General features: G+C 39.9%; 1 protein-coding gene across 1 annotated transcript in view; it reads right to left on the reverse strand.

Annotated features, from left to right (window-relative positions):
* Positions 1-12,633, reverse strand: part of CNTN5 (contactin 5) — a 964,763-nt gene that overhangs the window by 250,704 nt on the left and 701,426 nt on the right. Inside the window, exon 9 of the mRNA XM_087821593.1 lies at positions 11,947-12,049. Within this exon, the coding sequence (XP_087677719.1) occupies positions 11,947-12,049 (103 nt within the window). The remainder of the gene's footprint in view (positions 1-11,946; positions 12,050-12,633) is intronic.

The following is a 12,633-nucleotide window of genomic DNA, read 5'->3' on the forward strand; positions in this document are numbered from 1 at the left end:
GCGCCCAGATTGATTTGATCCCCAAAAGAAAAACAGGGAATAGAAATCACCGAAAGCACTTATCGCCTGCCTTCTGTACTATAAAACAGCTGCTGACACATGTCCCCATTGACTATCAGTTTCGTACCTGTGGGCTATCAGCTAAATTATCCGTCAGATTGAAAAATATTATGATAAAGACCTGACATGGAAACTATTCTGCATCATGTAGCCACCAACAAACACTGCGACAGGAACAGTAGGTAGGAGCTGTTTTATTTACACTGCAAATAAAAAGGGAACAAGAACAGCAGGGTGACATGTTTAGTTTATGTCTTAACATTTTCTCTCTTGAGACAGTCGTCTGGGGATTTAACCACTGATTTATGTACATGTACATGCATACACACACGTGTCACTTATAGGCAATACATTAAATGTAATTGCAGCCCATGCTGCCAGGTTCATGCGAGTCTACCGCTGAAAATCAAGCAACCGCCAGGGACAATGAATATAGAAAGTATCAAACAGAAAGCGGGAATGAAACCCTCCACTTCCTTGCCATAGGAACGGAAAGCGCTCAGGTAGGATGAATTGTAAAGCAGTGCATGAGCTATCAGACAACTTAGAGCCACTTGGATTTTACACATTGTGCATGTGGATACACTTGAATTGCATAGTTAAAAAGTACTATAAGATTCAAAACCTAGAACTGAAGAATATTATGTTGCAATGTTTTAACTTCACAGTAATTTTTTTTGCAATAACTATTATTGCAGGGATAAATAAAAGCTAGTTAATATTACCAGTAAGATAAAGGCAGAGAAGGTGGTTTTTAAAAAACACAATTTAATTAACAGCCTTTTTCCTGCAATTTCATTCTTCCTCCACCTCATCTCAATGGCACCTGTTTCCAAGTTTTATGATGCCCTGAGAGATATTCCAAAGACAAATACGAAATTATGTCTCTTGGTACTCATTTGATAAGAACACGAGAGTGAACAAATAAACTTTGTATGTGGTCTTCTGGGCCCTGGGTGTCGCAGTCATCGGAGATATAAGGGAAAGTTTTCTCTTGTATCAAATATTTTGGGGGAAAAGCTTAAAGATGTGTAGAGATGAGGCACCCTCTGATGTTCAGGATAAATTCTGAATTGGAAAGAATAAGACACTGGAATTGATGGAATTAGGTACTCATAGGAATGTCTCTGACGCCAGACCATAGATTATGATTTCTAAATATGTGACTACTGAGGTTAAAGCGCCTCCCTAAACCCCAAAAGAAACCACCAACTTAAAGGTGTAATTCATAAAAAACACAACTGGGACTCATCACAGTGACTTTGGTAGGGCAACTCAATCGTGCTAGAGCGCCGATATCACCTGCAAAAAAATGTGCTTCTGAAACCTGGACATATAGCAACAGACACTGTCAAGGTGAAGCCATCCTCCGGGTGCAGCCCAGCAGAGCCGCTCAGCTTTTAGCTTCACAGCCTACATGCCCAGGCACGCGTGGTCTCAGGCTTAGGCTTCTTCAGTGTGCTAGTGTATATCTGCTTCCCCTTGAGCACACACACACGCTTGCTATACTAATGAGTGATTGAATTCAGTCGATAAAAGTTCACTTTGCACCAACTAAGTGGGAATAGGTTTAAGAAAGACATTTGTGGTGATTAAACAGATGAAAATGAAAGGGAAGAAAGAGTGAAAGAGTTTATACGTTGAGGGACTGCCTCAGTGGTCACCTCCAGGGACAGAAAAACTTCCTACGTTGGCAGATGAGGGCGGGGGTGGAAGTTGTCATTTGAGTCGGAGTTCTAGGGAGCCGCCGGTGCCACGGCTGTGGAACAGGGTCTTGAAGATTCTCAAGTAGATGAAATTAAGGGTGAAGCTCGAATCAATACGACCAAATTAAAAGTTCCAAAGAAGTCTTAGGCTGAATGGGACAGGGAGTGATATGAAAACCAGGAGTAACATTCTAAGGACTGTGGAAAACTGAACCAGTAAAGTGCATGGAGCAGAACTGGAGAGAAAACAGCACTTGGAGGAATTCCCAACGCCGGTGGGACATCACTGGGGTGATTTTTTTTTTTTTTTTTAAAGGATATCTCTAGTCTTATTTGCAGAAAAAATGAGAGAGAGAGAAACTAGTTAGACAGCATTTGGCTTTAACTCAGGTTGTGGCAGAAAGAATAGAAAGAAGGAAGTGGACCTGAGGGATTTTTAAATGGGTCACAGATTGGGACAGAAGGGCTGAGGGAGGGCGCTGATGATGCCCGGGGTTTGAGGTGCTATCCTTGGCTGTTGGACTTAGGGAGAGGGAGGTGTCCAGGGAGACATATATTAGTAAGTCATGCACAATCATGACAGTCAAATTTCCAGTTATTGAAATGAAAAATACATTTTAAAATGTATTAAATACTAATGGCATGCATCTTGCAATGTTTGTTACCTCGATTTCCAACTTAGTATCAAATCATTCTAAGAATTGCATCTGAAAACATCTTAATATTCTAAACTCACCTTTGTTTCGTGGACAAGATTTGATGCTGCCCTCGCTTGAACAACACCAATATAACAAGAATAAACATATGATAAGAAGGCCTACTTCATAGTACAACGAATCAGTAAGACGCACACCGCTTTCAAGAGCCTGTGTACTGTGATAGCTTTAAAAATTAAGTGTTGACGTTAAACATATTAGCCAGAATGAAACCTCAAATAAAGAGGCTCCAACATGTTCGCTGTTACATAAATAAACTCTAAAAGCTGCAAAAATGGTTATTCAGTCACCTTTAGAGGAGACAGAGATAGTCATTTGCACAAAATTTAAACTTTTAGTAGAAAAGTCAGTGGGAATTTGTGGGGGTAATTAAATAAAACATAGAAACCCAAGACTGGAAGATTCAAAATAAGGAAACTGAGATTAAGGGGATAAATAATTTGCCTAAATTTATTGTTTGTAATCCATTGAGAGGCCCTGTCAGAGATGTGGTTAGATTCTGAGTGAGATATGGAAACCACCCAATCCTAGATAGAAGTTCAGCTTGAAGTATACGAAGATATTTGACAATTTTTTGGCTACATCTTCTATTTTGCTCCACCAAAGGCTCACTCAGGTATCAAGATTATGTATCTGGGGTGGGGTGGGGTGGGCTCTGAGTTAGAAACTCCTGATGGATGTACTGTTTTCCTCATATCTTCTTTATGAATGTTAGCAGCCAACCCGTTTCTCATCCCCAGTCAAAACCCAATGGAAGAGGTTATTCTATGAAAACTCCAGGGATATTCACCCAAAATAAAGCTTTTGGATGAGTCTAAACTGATCCAAGTAAAAATCTCAGTCATTTAAAATATCTCTTGCTTCATGCCCTCGGTGACTTGTCCTGGATATTAACATTCTTAATTTTCAATCATTATGATACTTGAGTGCATGCAAAAAAATTTTTTTTTCTTTGATAAATTGGAAATGACTCTTAGCAACTGAAAAGCGCAATGGTAAGTTGAGAAGAGCATAAGTTTCGGAATCAGGAGACCTGGTTCTGCTTCTATAGCTTGCTACCTATGAGGTTTTTGCATGTCTGACGTTTCCCTGGTGAGGCAGATTAGGTGGTCCTAAGATACCCTGGAAAAGCTAGACATATGATGTCAGTTAACTATGCCTCCAAATGTAAAAAATTATGTGAATTATGGGTCCTGTTTCTCTAGAACTAGGCAACATCTCTGAGTGCAAAAGTAAATAAATAAAACACTCCCTTCCATATTTGACACTAAGGATGTTAAAAATATAAAGAACATCACATGAAGAAACATCAGACCATTAGCCCGGCCAGCAAGGCTGATCTTTGTCTAGCCCTTCCCTGAGGAGTCTTGGTTTCCCATCAGCAAGTTAACACGGGGCTACGGGATCTTTAAGGTTCTTTCAGCACTTGTCACCTTTGGGTGCCACCTGCAATGAAGATGCATCCTTGGTTTCAAAAATACTGATGCAACCAATCGCTCACAAGGGTAATTTTCTTGACTCCATAATGTACCACTTTCCTGTGATACCTAAACATTTATTGATTCCTAGACCCAGTGACTAGCTCCCGTTTCCATATCTTCTATCAATCTAACACTTAAGTAATTTGATTTCGGTTTTGATTGACAAATATCACACAACTCTATTTTTAATTCCTACAGCCCTTAGTGACCGGCTTCACAATAGTATTAATAAATCATCAATCTGTAACTAAAGAGCAGGTTCTTTCAGGAACGTTTGCCAGTTGAAGACTGTGGGAAATCTCTGAGGAATATTTGTCATTCTCACAGTTACAGTGGGACACAAGAGCAGCCATTTGAGACAGCTTGGCTACAGACAGAGGAAAAGAAAACATAAACTACAGCAAAAAAAAAAATGACTTTTTGAATTGATAACTGGTACTTTCTTACATGCAGTAAACATATAAGAAAAGAAAAAAAAAATTACTTAATGTCTTGGTTCCCTAATAGGCATTTGATGGAGTACAACAAAAGATGATTCGTAAATGCTATCTGCAACAGAGATAAGAAGAGACTGGAAAGGGCAGGAAATTGAATGAGTCCTTCCCTCCCACCTCACCACCAGGTTTCAGATGAGCCTGGAAAGGTCATTCACATAATTATTACAGTAACTAGTTCAAGGCCTTTGGAGCACAGCTGATCTGATTGTGTGTTAATGGCTGCAAAAGCAAGATAAGGAACGTGTAGGGTAAAAAAAAAAAAATTCTGCCTGTAACGCCATGAGCTTGCAGGATTGTTACAGTAGATAAACCAATGTTGCTTTATAGCTTATGGCTTTAAAAAAAATTTCCGAATAACCCCAAGTTTGCCCTTGTGCACGGGGTCATGTAAGCACTAGTGGCCAAATTTTACTTCTTTGTTGTTGGTGGCTATGTGACGTATCTAGTGATCTTTCTGGGGGGGGGTTTGTGAAGGGTCACGTGATGAAATGAAACCTGCCAGAAATCTGTAGCTAATGTAATGTGGTCAGAATTTTCAGAGCCAAGACATATGAAAGGGCATCTAAAGACTTCTGTCTGACCAAACCAAGGCAATAACATACCTACTGTTACAAAAGACTGGCCACATTTCTCATGCTTGAATTCAATTCAGTGAATAGAGTGAGCACGTGCTGCATATAAAAATAATCTAGGGATCCAAAAATGTGTCACAATAAAGAAGACAGATATGCATAGTAGCCCATTGGGACAGGTTAAACAGTAAAATAGGGGCGGGTGGTCATTAGTTCTAAAGGTATGAGATTGGGTCTTAAGTAATCAGGGAAGATTTAACAGAGGAGTGGCATTTGGCCTAAGCCTTGAAAGCTTAGGATTGTGAGGGCAGGATATAGTAAGTCCTCACTTAACATTGTTGATAGGTTCTTGGAAATGGCAACTTTAAGCGAAACGACAATAATGAAACCAATTTTACGACAGGCTAATTGATATAAACAAGAGTTAAGTTCCTACCACATGCTTCTGGTTGCAAAAACATCACCAAACTTCTAAATAAATGCCCAAAACACTTCTAATATCAAACATTGAAATAAACGTGAGCTAGACATACATTTAAGAAAGATTAATAAAAAACAAGTAAGATCATAATTTTCCAACCCATTTATTTCAGTTTAGGGTCACAGGTGGCCAGGCTGGAGCCCATCCCTGCAGCTGAGGGTGCAAGGTGGGAACCCATCCTGGACAGGACGCCCTTGCATCGCAGGGCACACTCACACCCACACTCACTCAGACTAGGACAATGGAGACACTGAAGTCACCTCGAGAGCACATCTTTGTGTGGGGGAGGAAACCCGAGCCCCTGGAAAAACCCACATAAACATGGGGGGAACATCCAAACTCCACACAGACAGTGGCCCAAGCTGGGAATTGATTTTTTTTCCTCATGAGCATTGTAACAAAACAGTGTTGAATGAAACATGCAGAACCTGCTGTATTTTAGGCTGAGGGGCCCGTTACAGGACCAGAGAAGCACTGCCAAGAGGGGATGCCAGAGGGAGGCTGCAAGGCCAGAGGAAAGGGACCCATCTTCGCTCCCTCTCTGCTTCTTGGCTCCTCCAGGTTCATGTGAACGGCACCTTAGTGACACGTCCTTCCTGAAGCTGCCAGGAATCTAGTTTGTTTTTCCAACTGCAGTAGGACACGCTTCATTTTGTCCCACCTCAGGAACCCAGCTGTCTGGTGCCTGCTCCTCAGAGGTCTGGGCCGCAAGAGAGGTACCTCTGAGGTTCTGATTTTTAATAATTACAACCCTTCCTGCGTTTCATCTCAGCCCTGGAGATGGTAGTTTCTTCCTGCAGTTACCAACTCTCTGTACTTGAAAGTTCTTGTTTTACTCTGTTACCTAGTTAATGGCTTACGTAGACTAGACTTAAAAACAGCACAGCCCGCTGAAAATATCACCAACTTTCAATTATCTGCAATATAGGGAGAGAGCCATTAAACTGAAATATTTATCAGGGCCCTAAGGGATTCCGGACCTACATCGTCTTTTCACTTCCTTTCTCTCATTTCCTTTCAGGAGGACTGTGTCCAGTGTTTAAAAGGAGACCTGGGAACTATCAAAGACACCCCTTCTTCCCTAGCTAAAGTCTCTGGGCTGAATGTTGAGCAAAAAAGGCATTTCTGCTCTTTCTACTCCCTGCATATGCCACCAGCCATTTAAAAATGTTAGGTAATAATGTAGTTCCCCAAAGGCAGCTAATTAAGTCGGCCGGACTCTAGCTTCTATTCTTAATTTTCAGCCTGAGTGGGTAGATGAGCGAGTGGTCAGCAAAAAAGAATTTTTAAATTTTCATTTCCAACCCTGACCCAGACCATTTCTCCCCATTCGGGAAACATTAGATCTAAATTATTAGATGACAGGTAGATATTATTATATTCTTACAACAGTGTGGGAAAAGAGCTTCTACTGCTTCTGCCGACAACCCATTTTCCCTGCAACAGCTTTTTTCGTCAGGAACTTCTAACTCTGCTAGTTTAATCCCATACTGTTGGAACTTCACTCCTTCCCTGTCTCCTTGGAACAGAACAGCTTGTTAGCAATCTCTTGATAATAACCCTCCATATGTCTAAAACAGTCTTTTCTTTCCAAAGTAATTAATGCCCCTCCTTTTTTTTGGGTTTTGTTTTGGCTTTTTTTACACTTTACTGTATTTCTCAAGCCTTTACATGCCTTTGTTTGCCTCTGGATCCTCTTTAAACACTTTTCTGGGGAAATTATACCTTTGCAGAATTGACTAGTATCAAGCATAGCCTGTCACAGCCACATCATGCGTAAGTTCCGTGCTCAATATTGTATAATTTCTCTTTGCAGAGAGAATTCTAGGAGAGCAAGAATACACTTCTGTTATGTTCTGCTTCAGCAACCTACAGGGAAACCATTTGATTTTTGCTAAATCGAGATTGAAGTAGAGGTTTATTTAGAAGAAAACTTGTAACTCATAGCTTTCCTGTTGACTTTTTACTTAACTTCAGATTAGGCAGACGGGTGAACCTGTGTGATATTAAGAGTTAGTAAAATTCAATAACCTAAAATAACTTGGCTTCATTCTATTTTCCTTTAAAAATAGAGGACATGTATCAGCTTCTACGCAGTATTTTTAAATTACGTGTGCAACTAGGGCTGCATCACTTTACATACTCTAAATGATAAGAACTGAACACCTTTAGGGACAGGTTTCATAGAACTCAATGTCCGTCTCAAGAGGGGTAACAATGTTGTCTGTGACCATGTATTCCGACAGCTTGAAAGTGTAGCTCCCACAATACAAAGGCCTTCTGCAGTTTGGCCCAGGTCAGGGAAAATCCAAGAGGAAGAAAATCTGCCATTATATGAGACTGACTGTCGGTCAGTCTCAGTTTATAGTTGGAACAAAAAAGATGGGCAGTGCATCCGTCTAGAGATAAAGGCTGACTGTGGAGGGCACCTCAGTCAATGTGCTGCTGCCGATGTGATGACTAAGACTGGACTCCAGTGGCGGCGCTGGACCCAGGACATGTATGAAGACAGGACGGCATCTCTGGGAAGCTAGGACATTGCCTGGCACGGAGCTGGTTTTCAAAGCCTCTGGACACCCTTCATTTTTAGGTTCTTTGAAGCTCCTTTAGCTCCTCTGCATTTACAAGATGAGCTGTACAAAGCCCGCCTCTTGCTTTTTGGCCTCTTTGCATTAATGAGTGAATTCTTTTTCTTTGAGATGGGAGGTGTGCCTAAGAAGGCATTCCATTCAGTGAATGACGTGACTAAAACCACGATTTCTGGTAGGAAGACTGGACTGCCCCCAGGAGGCTTGGAGGAGGCAAAGGTGGAGACGGCAGTATTTTTGTGCTTATGGTCGCCTTGTTTGTTCTTCATGCCATTATTGCATTAAATGGCACCCCCTGTGATAGATGGTTTTCACTCTGTTCTTCATCCTAGTGTTTAAATATGATAAATCTCTCTGATTTTTAACCTCACCTTACCCCTCAAATCAAGCAATCAATCAAACAAACAAACTCTTTCTAAGTGTCAACAGATAAAGAGGAGTTTTTTGGATCATTTTGGTTAAATATTAAGTATGACTAGAACGTGGTAATAAGCTTTGAGAAGAAAATCAAAAGACGAGAAAAATGTAGATCTAAAAAGGAGAGACACTGCTAGAGTGAGGCAAGACTAGTCCGGGAAAGGTACAGCTAATACAAGCGCAAATTTAGACATAAACAGGAAAAGATGAGAGGGCCAGAGGTAGAGGTGTGCCCTGGACGTAGGCACATTTCTTTGGGGGAACAGGAGTTAGCCAAGCGCTTTATGTATAAAGAGTCTATTGTTTATCGTGTGCTAATGACACAGTAGGTTGGATTAATTAGACAGGGTACTTCTGGGCTCATTCCCCTCTCCCGCACTCTGTGCCTGGCTTTGTGCACTGCCAACTGCATCCTCTTGGCTTCCAAGCTGGCCCTGGCTGCCTTCAGCCACGAGAGCCATCAGAGAGGATCGGAAGGCAAAAGAAGTCAGGTTATGCCCTTCCTGATCCTTTCCTCGGCCGTGTCCTCTTAATGCACCTCTTCACGACCACAGCGACTACAGCTCCTTCCTGTTGGGTGGCCCCTGTCCCCTCTGTTCTGATGACGTCTCCTCCTCCTGGCTCATTCTGCCTTGAGGGTGAGAATGACCTCCTGCTATCACTAGCTTACCAACGCCTCAGTTTCTTTCCTTGGTCCTCTTAGCCCTGCTCACAGACAGATCTTCAACATGTGCCTTTACTGAAATCTCTGGAACCCTCTGAGTTGGATCCAGTTTCCAGCTGGATACCTGACTGATACAGAGAAACTTTTTTTTTAAAGGAGAGAAACCCAAACGCAAATAATTTGAAACTGCATCAAGTTATGTAGAAAAAAATACAAGTCCTTAGATAGAGAGTAATGGGTTTAGATAAAGGAAAGTTAGGTAAAGAAATCACAGACGGTCTCTTTAGAAGGTGAGATTTAAGTTGAGGCAGGAGGATACGTAGGCGCCAGCGTGGGGAGAACAGGGAACAGTGTTCAAGAGGGAACAGCAAGCGCAGAAGCCATGGGAGACAAGAGCTTGATATGCCCTATGCCAGAATTTGGTCATAAAACTCTACGAGGAACATTTGGTTAAAACACTCCATGTGGAAAGACTGAGGGGGAAAATCAGCGTGAGTGGCAAAGTCCTGTTTGATATTTAGTGACCATAAAGTTCTTGGGCGGACAAAGTCCACCAGAGAATCATGTACTTGTTAAAGTGGGAAGCAGCTCAGGTGAGCCTTGGGAACTAAGCAAATACTCGGGTATTCATTTGAAATCGCTGTGATCATGTTGGGACGCAGAGATGATCTGCTCCACGTGATAATATGCTGTAAAGGAGTTAACACATGTAAAGAGGTTATTCTTAACCTTGTTTACTTTCATCAGAATGGCAGGTTAGTCTTTAGGTAGAGCTATATCTCTTCACAACATTTTGAAAAGTCCTAATTAATAGAGAGGATATTAAATGGAAAACAGAGACCTTGACAAGCTGTGTGTCTTTTTTATCGGACTTCTTTTTCTTAATCTTCATTCGAGGATATGTTGTTGTTGTTTTTGTTTGTTTTTTTAGAGAGAGAGAGGAAGGGAGATAGAGTATTATAAGTCCTCACTGGGGCTGGAGCCTGCGGCCTTTTGGTGGAAGGAGGATGCTCCGATCAAGTGAGCACCTGGCCAGGGCCAGCTTCCCTTCTATTTGTTTATGGAGGGTGGCAAGGGGAGAGGCGCGGCAAAGGAGGAGTGGAGAAGTTGAAGAAAATAAAGTATTATCATAACATAACATCATAACATAACATAAAACATAACATAACATAACATAACATAACATAACATAACATAACATAACATAACATAACATAACATAACAACAACTGCTAAATCCTACCTGGATTGAAAGGGACTTTAATGACCAATTTACTAAACATGTTTCAAGACTTCCCAAAGCAAATACATCGAGCTTATTAAATAAGCCTGCCTGGGGAAATTTCCCATATTGTTTTTTCTCCCTTATAAATCCAGTTTTCTAATGTGTTTTACAATATGACCTCCCTTTGTTTGTGGCTTTAGTGCAAATACTAGCATTTCAGAATTACTTAACTGCAGGATATACTAAACCTTTGGCATCAACCCCAAATGTATTATTTTTGTATTTGTCAGAATTAAGCAGCCTACTCTGGATGTTTTCAGGCCTATCTGACGCCACAACATGGTGAAAAACAAGACTTTTAAGGTGTTGTTTACCGTGTGCATTTAACTAATATCTTTGTGTTTGGAAGACTTCCTCAGATATCTGCCCAAATCTCTCCTTGATGAATCTTAGGTTCTTGAAATATATTTTTATTTATAGGCATCTTTTACTTAAAAGAATGACTACACAACAATTTATTTTGTTTTTAGTTTATTATAATCTTGCTTCTACTTAGATTTAAGTAGAATTGCACATATATGTTTTTTTAATCTGTCTTGGTATTAGAAAACATAGTGTTTACTACGTTCATGCCCGAACCTTCCTCCTAGCTAAAATTTTCATAATTACTAATATTTTCCTTGCTCAGAGGCTAAACCTACTTTAAGCTATAACATGTTTTATTTCCAAGTACTTTAGAGTTATGCTGTGAGAGCAACTCACCACAACTAAAGTTAAATGATTAGTAACTCTGATAGGGATGTAGTTATGCAAATTATAATTACAGAGTTAGAAAGAACCCTGAGGGCTTATCACCCTAAAAAAAAAACTAAACAACAACACTCTGTTTAAAATAAATCATAATACTCTAATCAAATACAATCAAAATTCCATTCCTGCCTCTACGCCCAGTACTCATATTGTAAACATCACTGACAAGTAATTATATGCCCTGGGATTTAAACTCTCCGAAATAGAATCATTAAGTATACAGGCACTAAAGTGTGATATAAATCATCTTTCTGATTTGGGGAATCATTAAATGTTGTACATATTGACAGCTGGTGCTCTCATGTTATTGTTATTCCAGGAGGTACTGAAGTAAGCAGTTGGCTCACTGTAATTATTGTCTTCATGGTTTTTCTACTGTTGCCTTATTTTATCTTATCAGAATCTGAATTCTACATGTGAGGAGCAGATAGCACCTTATTCTTTCATCCTATTTTTATTAAATCATCGCTGAATAAAATTTAAGAGTAATACTGAAATTTTAAGACTCATTGGCAGAGATGTAAAGGCCTATTTTATTTAAAGAAGTTTACTCTATGTTAAAATTGCAAAATCATATACATTGCAGTTCATAGGTGATTATAATTTGTTACTTCATCCCACCAAGGAGCTTCTGGGAAAATGAAATGTAGCAAAACAAGTGATGCAAAAATAAGATATGTCACATTTTAATAAACAATCGGGTCTAATTATGGAAGAATATGCACTTACTTGCCAAGGGCAAAGCACTCCATCTTAACAGTTGTCCCCTTAGCAGCTGTAACTGTAAAAGGGAAATGGACCTCAATTTTCGGCTCATATTCTCCCATCACACCTGGAAAATAAAGAATAGTCTTTAAGCATAAAATGAATGTCAAAATTTCTCTTCAATCCTGGCGATGGCTACATTGAAAAGCACTGTGGTTTGGTTGTTAACGTCTGTTTGATGATCGCTAAGTTTTTGATGCATTGAAAAAAGAAAAATACACTTAAACTGAGTCATTATGATGACTGTCTTTCCTGAAGGACTGGATTGCACGTATGTTCATAACTTTTTAAAATAGTAATTACTTAAGTGTGACTCAACACTGGTAATTTAGGTACCATTATATACCAAAGAAAATAAATAACCACAAGCATTATTTACCATGGGATTTTCCCATGGTAAATAATTGTTGATTAAAAAAAAATAGGTAAAGGTACTAGAACTTTATCATTGCCAAATAACTGAACACTTATTAAGTTAATATATATTTATTGACTCTCTATAATATGCCAGCGTTTTGCTAGGCATTGTGAACAAGACAAAGATAAATCATCCATGGACTGTGCTCTCAAGCACTCAACAAGTGTATTCTTAGAGAAACAAACAACGTACACTACACACAACAGTGGGAAAAGAGCTATATATCAAAATAA

Source organism: Miniopterus natalensis, chromosome 11 (assembly GCF_054644295.1).
Source record: "Miniopterus natalensis isolate mMinNat1 chromosome 11, mMinNat1.hap1, whole genome shotgun sequence".
In the NCBI taxonomy this organism is placed as follows: Eukaryota; Metazoa; Chordata; class Mammalia; order Chiroptera; family Miniopteridae; genus Miniopterus; species Miniopterus natalensis.